At 41.8% G+C, this 12,548-nt stretch overlaps 1 protein-coding gene across 11 annotated transcripts in view; it reads left to right on the forward strand.

The window, feature by feature from the left end:
• DOCK9 (dedicator of cytokinesis 9) overlaps positions 1-12,548 on the forward strand; it is a 296,517-nt gene that overhangs the window by 59,164 nt on the left and 224,805 nt on the right. For 6 of the 11 annotated variants that reach the window (XM_088463349.1, XM_088463353.1, XM_088463354.1 and 3 more), the window contains exon 1: positions 8,318-8,601. The exons of the other annotated variants lie outside the window; for them this stretch is intronic. In XM_088463349.1, the coding sequence (XP_088319475.1) occupies positions 8,473-8,601 (129 nt within the window). In that variant the 5' untranslated portion in view covers positions 8,318-8,472. Of the gene's footprint in view, positions 1-8,317; positions 8,602-12,548 lie in introns of those variants that run through there. 11 annotated transcript variants of the gene reach the window in all.

Genomic DNA, 12,548 nt, shown 5'->3' on the forward strand with positions numbered 1-12,548 from the left:
CCCCCTTGCCAGCCCTAGCACCCCTTTACCCCACTGCCAGGCAGCTATAGTACCCCTCCACCCCTCTGCTAGCCCTAGCTTCCCTCCACCCCACTGCCAGGCAGATATAGTACCCCTCCACCCCCCTGCCAGCCCTAGCGCCCCTCCACCCCACTGCTAGGCAGCTCAAGCTCCTCTTACAGTACCCCTCCACCCCACTGCCAGGCAGCCCAAGCTCCTCTTGTAGCATCCCCCCACCCCACTGCAAGGCAGCCCAAGCTCCTCTTATAGCACACTTCCATCCCGCTGCCAGGCAGCCCAAGCTCCTCTTGTAGCATCTCTCCACCCCACTGCCAGGCAGCCCAAGCTCCTTACTGTCAGCCAGCTGGAAAGCCACTGGCCGCATCCACTTCTGGGTTCCTGCTGCTCTGCTGCCGCATCCTCCTCTCTGGGGTCCCACTACTGCTGCCGCATACTCCCCTGCTGGAGTCCTGCTTAGACGCTCTGTCACTCAGACTTCCGCCACGGTGCCACTGCCTTTGGCCACCGCCTGACATCGAAAAGGTCCTACCTGGGAAGGGGATCTAGTCATTACCAAAAGGAAACATTAAGTGTGACCGGACGACAGGGGACACGGCGCATTGGGACGAGTGCGAAGTACCGAGCGGTAGCGGTTCTTGCCGGGCGTTGCGCCCGCAACATAAAGCCTGGGGAGAACACACTACTCACAGATAATTGTTTTGTAACGCCCACCGGCGACTTAGCAAAATTCAGACGACTGTGTGCAAAGATGCAGGTTGGTTGCAGATCAGATAGACGTCGTACTTCTTTTAAACCCTATGGTAGTGCGTAATTGCCGTGGGTACTGAGACACCGGAGCCATTTTGACTGCATACAGGTTCGTTGTCCCATGCAGAGGCACACTCCCAAAACAGTCACGACACACCTGCGTTAGAGTCGCCACCTTCCCGTGGTCATCCACAAACGGTCCCTGCTTGTCAATCATTTTGCAAATCGTCACTGCGAGCGACATCGGTAATTAAACGATGCATCCGCAGTGTTACTCATGTGCAGACAACCGATAATCACTTAACTGCATAAACATCGGCATTGTGTCATCTCTAATTCATGTCTTATTGCAGACTTCCCTAATGCGTGAACATTGCAGTAAACAGAGCTGCCCACAGTTATCGCATTGACTAGGACACCGTGCATTTGGAAAAATGTAACATTCGTGAATGTTGGTAAAACAGAAGTGGGTATGTCAATATTGGAAACTATGGGTCATATTTTTATACCCGTTCACATCTAAAACACATAAATATTACACCAGTGGGTATAAAGTCTTAAGGGACCTTTCTACTAGGCCACCTGAAAGACTGAACACTCTAGCGTTCAGACCTTCAAGTCGCCGAGGTGCGGTGTCCGCACTGAGCGGCGTTCACTGAATGTCATTCAGTGCCGGAGTCCGACCTCCTATCTCTGAACATGCCAAACCTGACGAGCGTCGTCAGGTTGACGGGCATGCTCTGTAGATTTTCAGGGTCGGCAAGGACCCAGCGTGCACGCGCATCGCTGGTCCTTGCCGACTATCCATTACACGACTTTGTGAACAATGCGACCAAAACCTCCGGGTTTTGGTCGCATCATTCTAAAAGTCGTGTAATGGATAGGCCACTTAAGTCAGTCTCAGCATCTCATAAACACAAGGAAATATACATTTTAGGTATACAAAAATATTTTGTTGCTAGCTACTGTTTTTTTTTCACTTCAAAGTTCATAAGGTTGCCAAAACAGTATGTGAGTAGAATAGTGCTGGACCTCTGTGTGGTGCTGGTTTCCCGCTTCTGAGGAAGGGCTGCAGTAGATGGTCTTGTCAGAATGAAACGTTTGTGAGCTTGACCCAGCCTGACCCAGACGTCTTGAAGCAGGTGCTGCAGTGAAATTGCCCTGTTCTTGGGATACATGACAGGTGTGAAATCCATGGAACGGCTGCTGAAGTTTTACGTCATTGCTTTAAACAAATTCTGAAATGTTTAGTGAGGTATGAATGGGTTGTTCTGTTCCATTCTACTAATCCATGTATTTATTTCTTCTCACATATCAAAATAAAAATCAGCCCCTAATGTTGGTGGCAAGAGAGGCCATGATGAAGACATCTAGTGGAGCTAGTTGAAATGAATGGGATTCTGCTGAACTGGCTTATGTTTGGAGAACATAATTACATTTACAAAGATATAATTTACTTGACACTAAAATAAATATTGTACATACTAACTTCTTTTTCTCTGGATATAATTGTTTATACGTATTTTTTTTTTCTGAATAAGAAAGGAAATAGTCATTTGGTGTTAGTATTTATGAAAATAAAAGTAAAAATTCATTGGTTGCAGCTGCAATAATAATCTTATAGAAGATCTTCCCCATTGCGGCTTGTTTTGGAGCTGGGAAATTTTATTTAAAAGATCCAAAGGAGAAGTAATAACAAACACCAAACACATTGTTCAGCAAATATTTCAGTAGGGCTGGTTGAGCATCTGCGTCACGTAAGAGAGATTCATGGTGAGCATGTTTACAGCATTTTTTAAACTTAAAATTCCAATATGTTTGGTATATGATTTTCAGCATTAAAATGGGTAAAAGTATACTTTTGCATCTATTGAATTCCTTGTTTATACTATAGTTCTTTTGTTTGGGATGCGTTCGGCATACCGGCTGTCTTTAACATTCCCGACGCTGGTCAGAATCCCGGTGCCAACATCCCGACCACAGGGTAAGTAGCAGGGATGGGGGAGGGTTAGGGTTAGGCACTAGGGGGAGGGTTAAAATCAGACACCCAGGGCCAGCTCGAGGATGAGCCGCGCCCTGTGCAAAGAGGGACTCCGGTGCCCTTTTACCCTGCGTGCGGCTTAGCTATGCGCGTCCGAATAAGGGGTGGGACCTAATTACCATAGGCCACGCTCCCTAAATTACGCTAATTGTAGGCTTGCCCATATGGCACGCCTCCCATTTAACGTCAGGCTGGGGGCGAGCCAGGCTATCCCCAGACCTCTCCCTGCACATTTCTCTACTTCGGGGCCGGCACAGCTGCGGCGGTTGGGGTGCCCAAACCTCCTGACCACCGGCGGGACACTTCGGCCCGCAGGTGGAACAGCAGGGCAGTGCCCGAAAAACGGGACTGTGCCGCTGAAAATCGGGATGGTTGTGAGCGGTGCGCCCTCTATGGGGTGGTGCTCCTGTTCGACCGCATGGTCAAACACGCCTCGAGCTGGCCTTGCAGGCACCAGGGAGGGAGAGTTAGGGGAGGGAGAGGGGGAGGGTTAGCATACCGACCAACAAGTGTCGGTATGTTAACCCTGTCAGGATGCTAGGGTCAGGATTTTGAACGCCGGCGTCCCGTACCCAACCCTTTTTGTTCACCTATTGTATTAAATTTTGTTGTAAATTTATATTTTCCAAACACTATTCAGAATTAGACACATTACACAGCATTAATTAGCATATTCATCATATATTCATAATCATGTACAAGAGTTACATGTGACATTTAACTTAACTGTCACTGTCGTCCAACATGGGAAAGCTGTAACACTACTTACAGTGCATCCAGAAAGTATTCACAGCGCTTCACTTTTTCCACATTTTATGTTACAGCCTTATTCCAAAATGGAATAAATTAGTTTTTGTCCTCAAAATTCTACACACAATACCCCATAATGACAACGTGTAAAAAGTTTTTTTTTTCCGATTTTTGCTAATTCAATAAAAAAAAAAAAATATTAAATCACAAGTACATAAGTATTCACAACCTTTGCCATGAAGCTCAAAATTGAGCTCAGGTGCATCCTGTTTCCACTGATCATCCATGAGATGTTCCTACAGCTTAATTGGAGTCCACCTGTGGTAAATTCAGTTGATTGGACGTGATTTTGAAAGGCATACACCTGTCTATATAAGGTCCCACACTTGACAGTGCATGTCAGAGCATAACCCAAGCATGAAGTCCTGTAGACCTCTGAGACAGGATTGTCTCGAGGCACAAATCTGGGGAAGGGTACAGAAAAATAGCTGCTGCTTTGAAGGTCCCAATGAGCACAGTGGCCTCCATCATCCGTAAATGGAAGAAGTTCGGAACCACCAGGACTCGTCCTAGAGTTGGCCGGCTGTCTAAACTGAGCGATCGGGGGAGAAGGGCCCTAGTCAGGGAGGTGACCAAGAACCCAATGGACACTCTGTCAGAGCTACAGCATTCCTCTGTGGAGAGAGGAGAACCTTCTAGAAGGACAACCATCTCTGCAGCAATCCACCAATCAGGCCTGTATGGTAGAGTGGCCAGACGGAGCCACTCCTTAGTAAAAAGCACATGGCAGCCCACCTGGAGTTTTCCAAAATGCACCTGAAGGACTCGTCCTAGAGTTGGCCGGCTGTCTAAACTGAGCGGTCGGGGGATTTTTTAAGTAAGTTTTAAGTACTGGGCATCTTCAGAATATATGGTACAATTTTCCATTATGCATTATACATTTCCAACACATTGCAGAGAGGCAACAATAAATTTTCAAAGGTGTAAGATACCTAATAGTTGTTTACTTATCTATAATTGGAGGCCCAACCAAAACCTCATGTAACCATGTTTATTAAATCTCTCCTTTGGAATACCAAATGTTAGTGGTCAGTCCTTTAAAGGGAGGTATACACAATGCTTCAGTCTGTGTCATGATATAGTATATATGATTGTGTGTGTGTGTGTGGAGTTTGTATGTTATACCCTTGTTTGCATGGGTTTCCTCCTCCACTCCAAAAACTTACTGGTAGGCTAATTAACTTCTGACAATTATAACCGTAGTATGTATTTATGTCCATCTGGTAGGGAATATAGATTTTAAACTCCACTGGGGAAGGAACTGATGTGAATGTCAAAATTTTCTTTGTAAAGTTCATCATAATATGTGCACGCTATATATGCGTAAATAACTTATTAAATAAATATGTAAATAATAGTGTGTTTGTTGAACCATCTTTTTCCTTAATGGAGGAAAATGCTAAAATTGTTCTAAACGATCTAAATCGTCTATGAAACTTGAAAGTTAAATAGTTAATCTATAGTTTAGTTTACCCATGATACTTGACTTTTTACAATCTGCAATTTGCCATTTTGGCGAGAGAATAATTATTCTTTCTCTATTATACAATCCATGCTACTTTTACTTTGAAATAAGTGGTCCAGTAATACTTTATATGTTAGGAACCACATCGCAAGGTTAGAAACACAATGATAGCACTTACTGTAGTTGACAGTTTTATACTGTCATGTTAGCCATATGAAGAGAGATTGTTTACCTTTTTGTAGTAGAGTTCTCCTTAATAAGCTATTAATGTGCTGTAGATTCTATAAGTTGATTGGCTGACTGAATTGAAGCTCTTTGTTACTATGGCAATTTATTAATCCTAGAAATATGATATCCCTGCACAGATTGTTATAAGCCTTTGGACATGGCTATTACTATTATTTATTGTATCCTAGCACCCAGACCTGTTTTGTTTATAAGAAACACAGGTTTTTGTTAACCCCTTTATCACTAGTCAAAGAGAAAGGTAACAATAAGGGCAAATGTTGCATTATCTTAAACCCCCCCCCCCCAAAAAAAACAAAAAACCTATAGTGCGTTTTTAGTGATCTGTGGTTGTTTTCTGTGATAGACCACACCCAGTTGCAGAAAATAAATATCACTAGAAATAACTACTTTCCTGCTTAGCTGGATGTTAAAAGTGACCTGTTGACATCAGTCTAGTGTCATTCTTGCATACTCAACATTACAGTTTAGAAATAATGGAAACGGGTTCCTTTTCTACGCTTGTCACAATTCTTGCTGTGTCTGGCTTTCTATATTATAGGGCTATTATTTCAAGCTGCAAACAAACAATTGTCTGTTGTGTGCTGAGGAGTTTTTCTGGTTCTTTTTATGGAAAAGTGGAGAACTAATGATAGTGCATGAGTTTTGTATGTAAAAGATATAGGAGGATATTTATCATTGAAGTATTTGTGCTTTGAAAAGTGTTATTTCTAAAGATTATATGAACTTATTTTAGGGCTTTTTAACAAAAAAACCTTGCCAGGAGAGCGACTCAGATAGGAGCGTGTTCTGACTAAGAGGTTTGCTATCACTTTATTGTAATCTCTGACATTGCACATGTGCAACCTGACGGCCGTACAGGGGCAGAGTAAAATTGTGATAACTACCAGGGTGAAGCATGGAAGCTGTCTGGGAAGGATCAGAAGATACCTCTCCAGCGCTTACCTCCCTAGGCTTTACAACAACTAACGCATTTGGGGCCAATATCTGAAATACTAAGCATTTTTGAGTTTGGAAAATTAGCCGACGCAGAAGTCCCCATTGATAATAATGGGGACTGCAGTCTGTAGCATCTGTTTGCATCACGTGCTTTAGGCACATATTAAATAGGCTAGTTAGTTAATTTATGTAACTATAACCTTTCCATTGCTATCTAGTGTGACAAACATCCACATATGTATCACTAAAGAACTGTTCCTGACTGAGGTCTCCTGACTGAGGTCTCCTTACAGCATAGAGTTACCCTACAGTTCTGAAACTGTCCTTGTTGCACACACTTAGCTGCTGATCATGAAATTATCTTTGGCGTAAGTAAACGGTTTATAATAGTTTCCAAGTAAAGGTTTGTAGTGTTAAAATGGATAGTTTAGTGAGTATTGACATTGGCATTGTTGCAATAGAATTGTTTGGTTTGGTGTAAATCTATATTGAGCTGTATTATACAGTGCTACCAAATGTACCTTTACACTGTCAGTTTCTCTACCGACGGCCTTTACTTTGACTTCATTTCCACAAATCAGTTTACGAATAGGATCACACTGTGGGGTGGTGGACAGCTGCGTAATATGCTTGTTCTGAGTAAATATAGCTGGATGTATTTTATTATATTGGCTAAGTTACATGTTTCTTGTGTAAAATAAAACAAAAAAAAACAATGAAACAAGTTTTCTCAAATGCCCCACATTTATATTTTTCTTTAAATAAAGCAAAAAGTGTACTATTGACACAAGTAATGCCCTCATGTGACAGTAATGACAATGTAATACTTAACTCCCTTAAGGGAAAGCACCTTGGTGCTGATGCAGAGGTGAATGGAGGTGGAGCTTATGTTGCATGTATTTGCTCTGTGCTGGTACAGGAAATGGAGAGCGTGGTTTCGTGTGATGCAGAGTACTACGTGCTTCCATCACATCTTCACTTCCGACCAAAGAGGTGTATCTGGGTTCTAATGGGGGTAATCTCACACATGCATAGTTCAGTGAGGTGATGACACAACTGCGGGTTATGCTTATTAGAAAATGCATCTGTTTGAAGTGATCTCTGGTGCAGGCTAGTAGCAAACCAGGTGCACACACATAACTCTGCACATGGGAGATTATGCACATATTTTCTGTGCATGCTTATTTATAGCAAGATTGCCTCATATACTTCCATTTCTGTACCAGGCCCATTGTATTTTGAGGATTACAAAATGCAATTGTGCCGACACCTCAAACCCCCAGATGATAAATAATCCCAAAGCAAACTGGACCATTTTAGTTTGCTCAGTACAGTTAAAAAAACATTTCCTTCAGGGGCTTTAACAAAAAAAAGTGCATGTACAGTATGGGTGTGTATATATTTTCACACCAAAAGTGAATGGCTGACTACAATCATGCAGTCTGGGTTTATGTGATTGCACCACTTTCTTATGTGAGGGAGAAGATATGACTGCAGGGTGTACAAAACAAGAGGCCCATTCTTTGCACAGGTGCTCAGTGTCATGTGCCTTTAAGAGACTTGGTAATTTGTTGGAAGGTAAACCAGTTTGATTGAATAAGTAAGACAGTCTTGGCATGTCAGTGTTCCCTCCCTTCTGATTAATAACAGATTACAAGGGTGTGCACAGTTCACAAAGAAAAGTCTTTTGGTGCTGAGGTATTTCGGCTGTGCATGGGATAACAATGAAAGTCAATATATATTGTTTCTTTGAAAGCAGGTTTTACTGTAAGGACCCATAAAATAGAAAAATAGTTATTTAGTATTATCTGAACACTCCTGTTTCTAGCATACAACTAAAGCCTGCTCCCAGCTAAGTGAAATCCTTATACACGCTGCTGTTGGGACAACATCTGCTGCTTTGAATCTGAGACACTGTGCACCATGCACTGCACAGCACTTGTGCCTTGTTTTCCTTGTGTCATGAAAACAGATCCTCCTTTTCCAGCCTGGACAGTATACCAGCCCCCTTCAGAGGCCGGCTCACAACTCTACTGGATTTCTCCCTAGTAAAGGACTGTTTTAATTTTTCTCCTTTTTTTTTTCCTGCTTTGGGACTAGCAAGCCTGGGAGAGGTGCTTCCCACTACCTCGGATTTTCTGACATGTTGGGTGATTTAAAGAGTTTTAGAAAGCTGTTATTGATACTCTGAGCTCCACTGACCATGCAAAGTAGGATGAACACTGGTAAAAGTGTTAAGAAAGAACTGGTTATTGAGTCTCCTCAGCAGTATAAGGATGCCGCTGCTGCTGCTGAAGCCGAATTGGAGGCAGAGATTACAGTACCAGAGCTGGTAAGGGCAGAGTAGCACTTGGTAAATTGTGCAGTTTGTGGCATGTGTAATGTAACAATAGAAACATTGATTTGCTTAGAAAGGGAAGTGGTGACCCTCAGTGGATTGTTAATATACTGTATCCAGCTACAAATAACAGAAAAATGAAGATTCCGGGCTTACAAAGACTGAAGCCGCCCCTAAGTATTTGCTAATGGCATACATAGAAGTTTTTAGCTTGTTGCTTTTTTGCTATGACAGTGAAGTCAGTCTAATGATGCTTATTCAAGTAATGTTTACATTTTCTGCGCTTAGCCTGGTTTTATTAATTCCTAATGTGTACATGTATAGTAACATTGAAATCTATGTATCTGAATCTCTCTATTCTTGAAAAGACTAGGGAAAGATCTAATGCTAATAGAAGGGATGCAAATGATCATAGTCTGAGAGATCCACATAATCACAGTGAATGGACTGGTTATCTGTATGTGTAGGAAATCTTTGTATGCTGACATTCACTTAATGGCTACTCATTGGATGCTGTATTTTCCAGTTGTTATATAAAGGTACTGAAGAAATGGTATATGCTTTGTTTGCTCTACTCCTGACACCAGGCACAATTTGTTTCTGCCACTGCTATAAAAAATCCAGTTCCAAGTACACCAACCACACAGTCCTAAACACTACCACAGTTTACAAGTTGTAGTAAAATAGTGACTTGTGGAGCACTTAACATAAACGTATACTAAGCAAGAGTTAGATGTTCTTCGTACATATTTGCCTTAGTTTGCTATATTGTTATCTAACTAGGTTCTCTGTTTGCAAGCTGCAATTGAACAAACTTCCACATAAATGTGTAGCTTTGTTGATTAAAAAATGCCATTTATTATTATGGAAATATTAGTCACGTTTTTTAATATATTTTCTTCCTTTTATTGTCATCTTAGTGTACTGTAGGAGTGTAAGCTATGTATGAAGTCTAATTGTGCCTTATTATAAAATACACACTGTTGCACTGAAGATTGCGTTCTACAGTAAAGTCTTACATTTTTTTCACTCAAGAAATGGGTTCACATTTCAGACACTTGAGTATCACAACATTTGGCACGTTGTAAAGTGACAACACTTGTTGAGAATGGGGGATGAGGTGAGTTCATGGCTGAAGCTGGAATGTGAGAATGGGATTTTCAGAGAACACAAAGAGAAAGGAGTGTATTATATTGTAGCCTAAGTAAAATGAATTTCGTTCACAAACACAGTTTTAGCTCACGCCTATCCTAGTGCCTTTTTATTGTTTAGCCTGACCTATTAAGACAGCTTTTGCAGAATCATTCCACAAAACACAATTATGAGGTTGAAAGAGACTGTTGAAGTCACACATCCTGGGGCTGATTGGGAGGTAATGGCAATGAGGATGGAACACATAGATTTCAGCATACTGCGCATGCGCCAAAGACAGAAATCACCAACTGCGCATCAGCCAAATCAGTTTAAAGCACATGGACAGAGTTTGTGCATATAGATTGATCCGTCCTTTGGTGGACCACACAATCCGTGAAATAGGCGTTTTTGGGCGGCGACCCTGAAAACGCACTGATCTGTTCCGTCAAGTATGAGTGTCGTTGCCACTTTTGGGCTCCGAACAGAGAGGTGAGACTCCTGTTTCAGAGGGATTTTTGCGCCCAGCATGGGTGGGTGCAATTCCAGATACTGATGACAGCTGCAGTTGGAAACCAGTGGGCCGGTCAGGCTTCCACATTCAGTTGCACAGCTTTTCTGCATCTTGGGTTAGGCAACCCATGTATTGTTAAAGTAATAATGATATTTATTTGCATCTAATGTGTAATAGTTTGTTGGTTGGCCAAAACAATATTACACAGAGATCTGTGTTTTAAGCTGTCATCTTTATCTGTTTGCTCTTGCACAAACCCTATACTTTGTGCAAGAAATATGTCTCAAAACAGACCGATCTCCGCACAGTCCTCGAATCCATCTACATGCTCTCACTAAAGTGAGCCTATGTGCGAATGCCCAGTTACCACCCAATCATGCCCCTTTAGCTGTAAATATATATACGACTGAGCTGTTGCAAACCCTACTTGCACATGCTTGGGTCTAGATCATGCTCAGTTAGTAAATACGAAAGACCTGTGTGCAAAACTGACTTGCATACCATGCGACATCAGCCTCACTGTGTTTAGTGTTATTGAGCACTAGTATGAGCTGTTCTCTTACCGATAACCATGGGTGTGGTAGTTTCCACTGAGAACTGTTACTGGGTCCTGTGTCTTTCTGTTCTTCACTTTTATTATTGTGTCCTCTCTGTAGTTTTCGTCTACCTTTTTCTAATCATGATAGAAAAAGGGAGTAATTCCAAGTGGATATATTGACATTTACACTTTGAGCACAGGTTCCACATGTGCTTGCTGTGGATCTAATAGAACCAGCCTGGGCTAATGCCTTTCTGAGCACATGCAGCCATGAGTTCCTCTGCTTCTTCTACTGAAACTTCAGCAAATGCATCTTAGTGTGTCCAACCAGGGGTCAGCAGGTCCCTTAGGAACGTAACAAGAAGAACCGGCGTGGGCGCAATGCTTTACTTTGTTTGCTCTTCTTTTTAGAGGTTTCTATAAAACTCTTCCCCAGCTAAATAGCTGACATTTTGCTTTGGTCCTGGGTTAAGTCTTATTCTGAGTGTTCCTACCAATAAGAAGGTAAGGCAGTGGAAGAAGCTTTGTTTTTTTGATGAGGATTTTCCAAAATGCATGCACCACATACTCGGGACAACAAGGTTGTCAATAAAATCTGGCAGAATGTTATTAAAGTAGAACAAAAAGCAGATGCTTTAAATCTCCTCTTCATTTGAACTCATTGATTGGTGAGGTGTGGACCAGGCCTCAATATAAGTTTCAAGTTACTTGCTGTTTGCAAATGTCTTATCAGTTACAGATAAATGGGAAACTCTTACCTGTAGCGAATGACTCTATGGCTCGTGATTGTCTAAGGTCATCACTATTCCTAATGCCACTATTCCTAACATTTAAGAATGTTACAAATTACAAGTCCAGTTACATACTGGCTGGTGCATTGTCAACAAGGCTGAATGGAAGTGGTCAGAGCAAATCTTGAAGGCTTGCAGTCATTGAATTAGCAACCTTGGTTGGAACAAATCTGGAATAGCCTGAATATCTGGAAATGCAGCTCTGGATGCTGTTCAAATTGGATGAGGAATTAATTTAGGTTGTCTCCACTCGCTGAGTCCTCTGACTCAAAGTTTGGGAGGATGACGGAGTCATAAAATACTCTGACGTCCCTACCTTTTTCAGTCGTGTTGGATTTGATTATTAGTCAAGCAATGGGCAGGAACAGTTCTTTCATACCAGTCAATGTACTAAAATAAAGGTGTTCTTGCTTTCAACCTTTTGTTTTCGTGTAATCAAGCTGCTCCTTCACCTTAGTGGAAACGCCGGATCTGCACACTTATAGGAGTGTTTACCCTGGTCCAGCATTGTTGCAGTACAGAACCTGTGAATGCTGTTTTTATGTGCGCACTGCCTATGGAAGTGGCTGGTTAACACTTTTTTAATAACTGAACTAAGCTGCAGACCATTTCCCAGAAACAGTCTTTTCAAAAAAAAATGTTTCTGCATGAAGTTCCTTGTGCTCAACTAAGGGGATGGAGCAGCCAGCTTAGTGTTAAACATGTCTTTAAAGGGCTTTAGATATTTTCTATCCAGTCTTGAATGTGAAGTCATTCTTATGGTAAGTGCAATAACTGCTATCATTTTTTAATGCTATAGTGCCTCATGAAGCAAATAATTTATTAAACTGTATACAGTAACTTCCCAATTCTCTTTATTGTTTGTTTGGTGGTTTTAGGAACTGCAGTGTGATGTTGAACTCTGTGTTTGTAGTTTCTACTTATTAAGTACTTGTTTATCGCAATGATGTGCTAATTGGAAATGTAA

The sequence above is a fragment of the Taudactylus pleione genome, unplaced genomic scaffold (genome assembly GCF_031769625.1).
Source record: "Taudactylus pleione unplaced genomic scaffold, aTauple2 ptg001346l, whole genome shotgun sequence".
Classification (NCBI taxonomy): domain Eukaryota; kingdom Metazoa; phylum Chordata; class Amphibia; order Anura; family Myobatrachidae; genus Taudactylus; species Taudactylus pleione.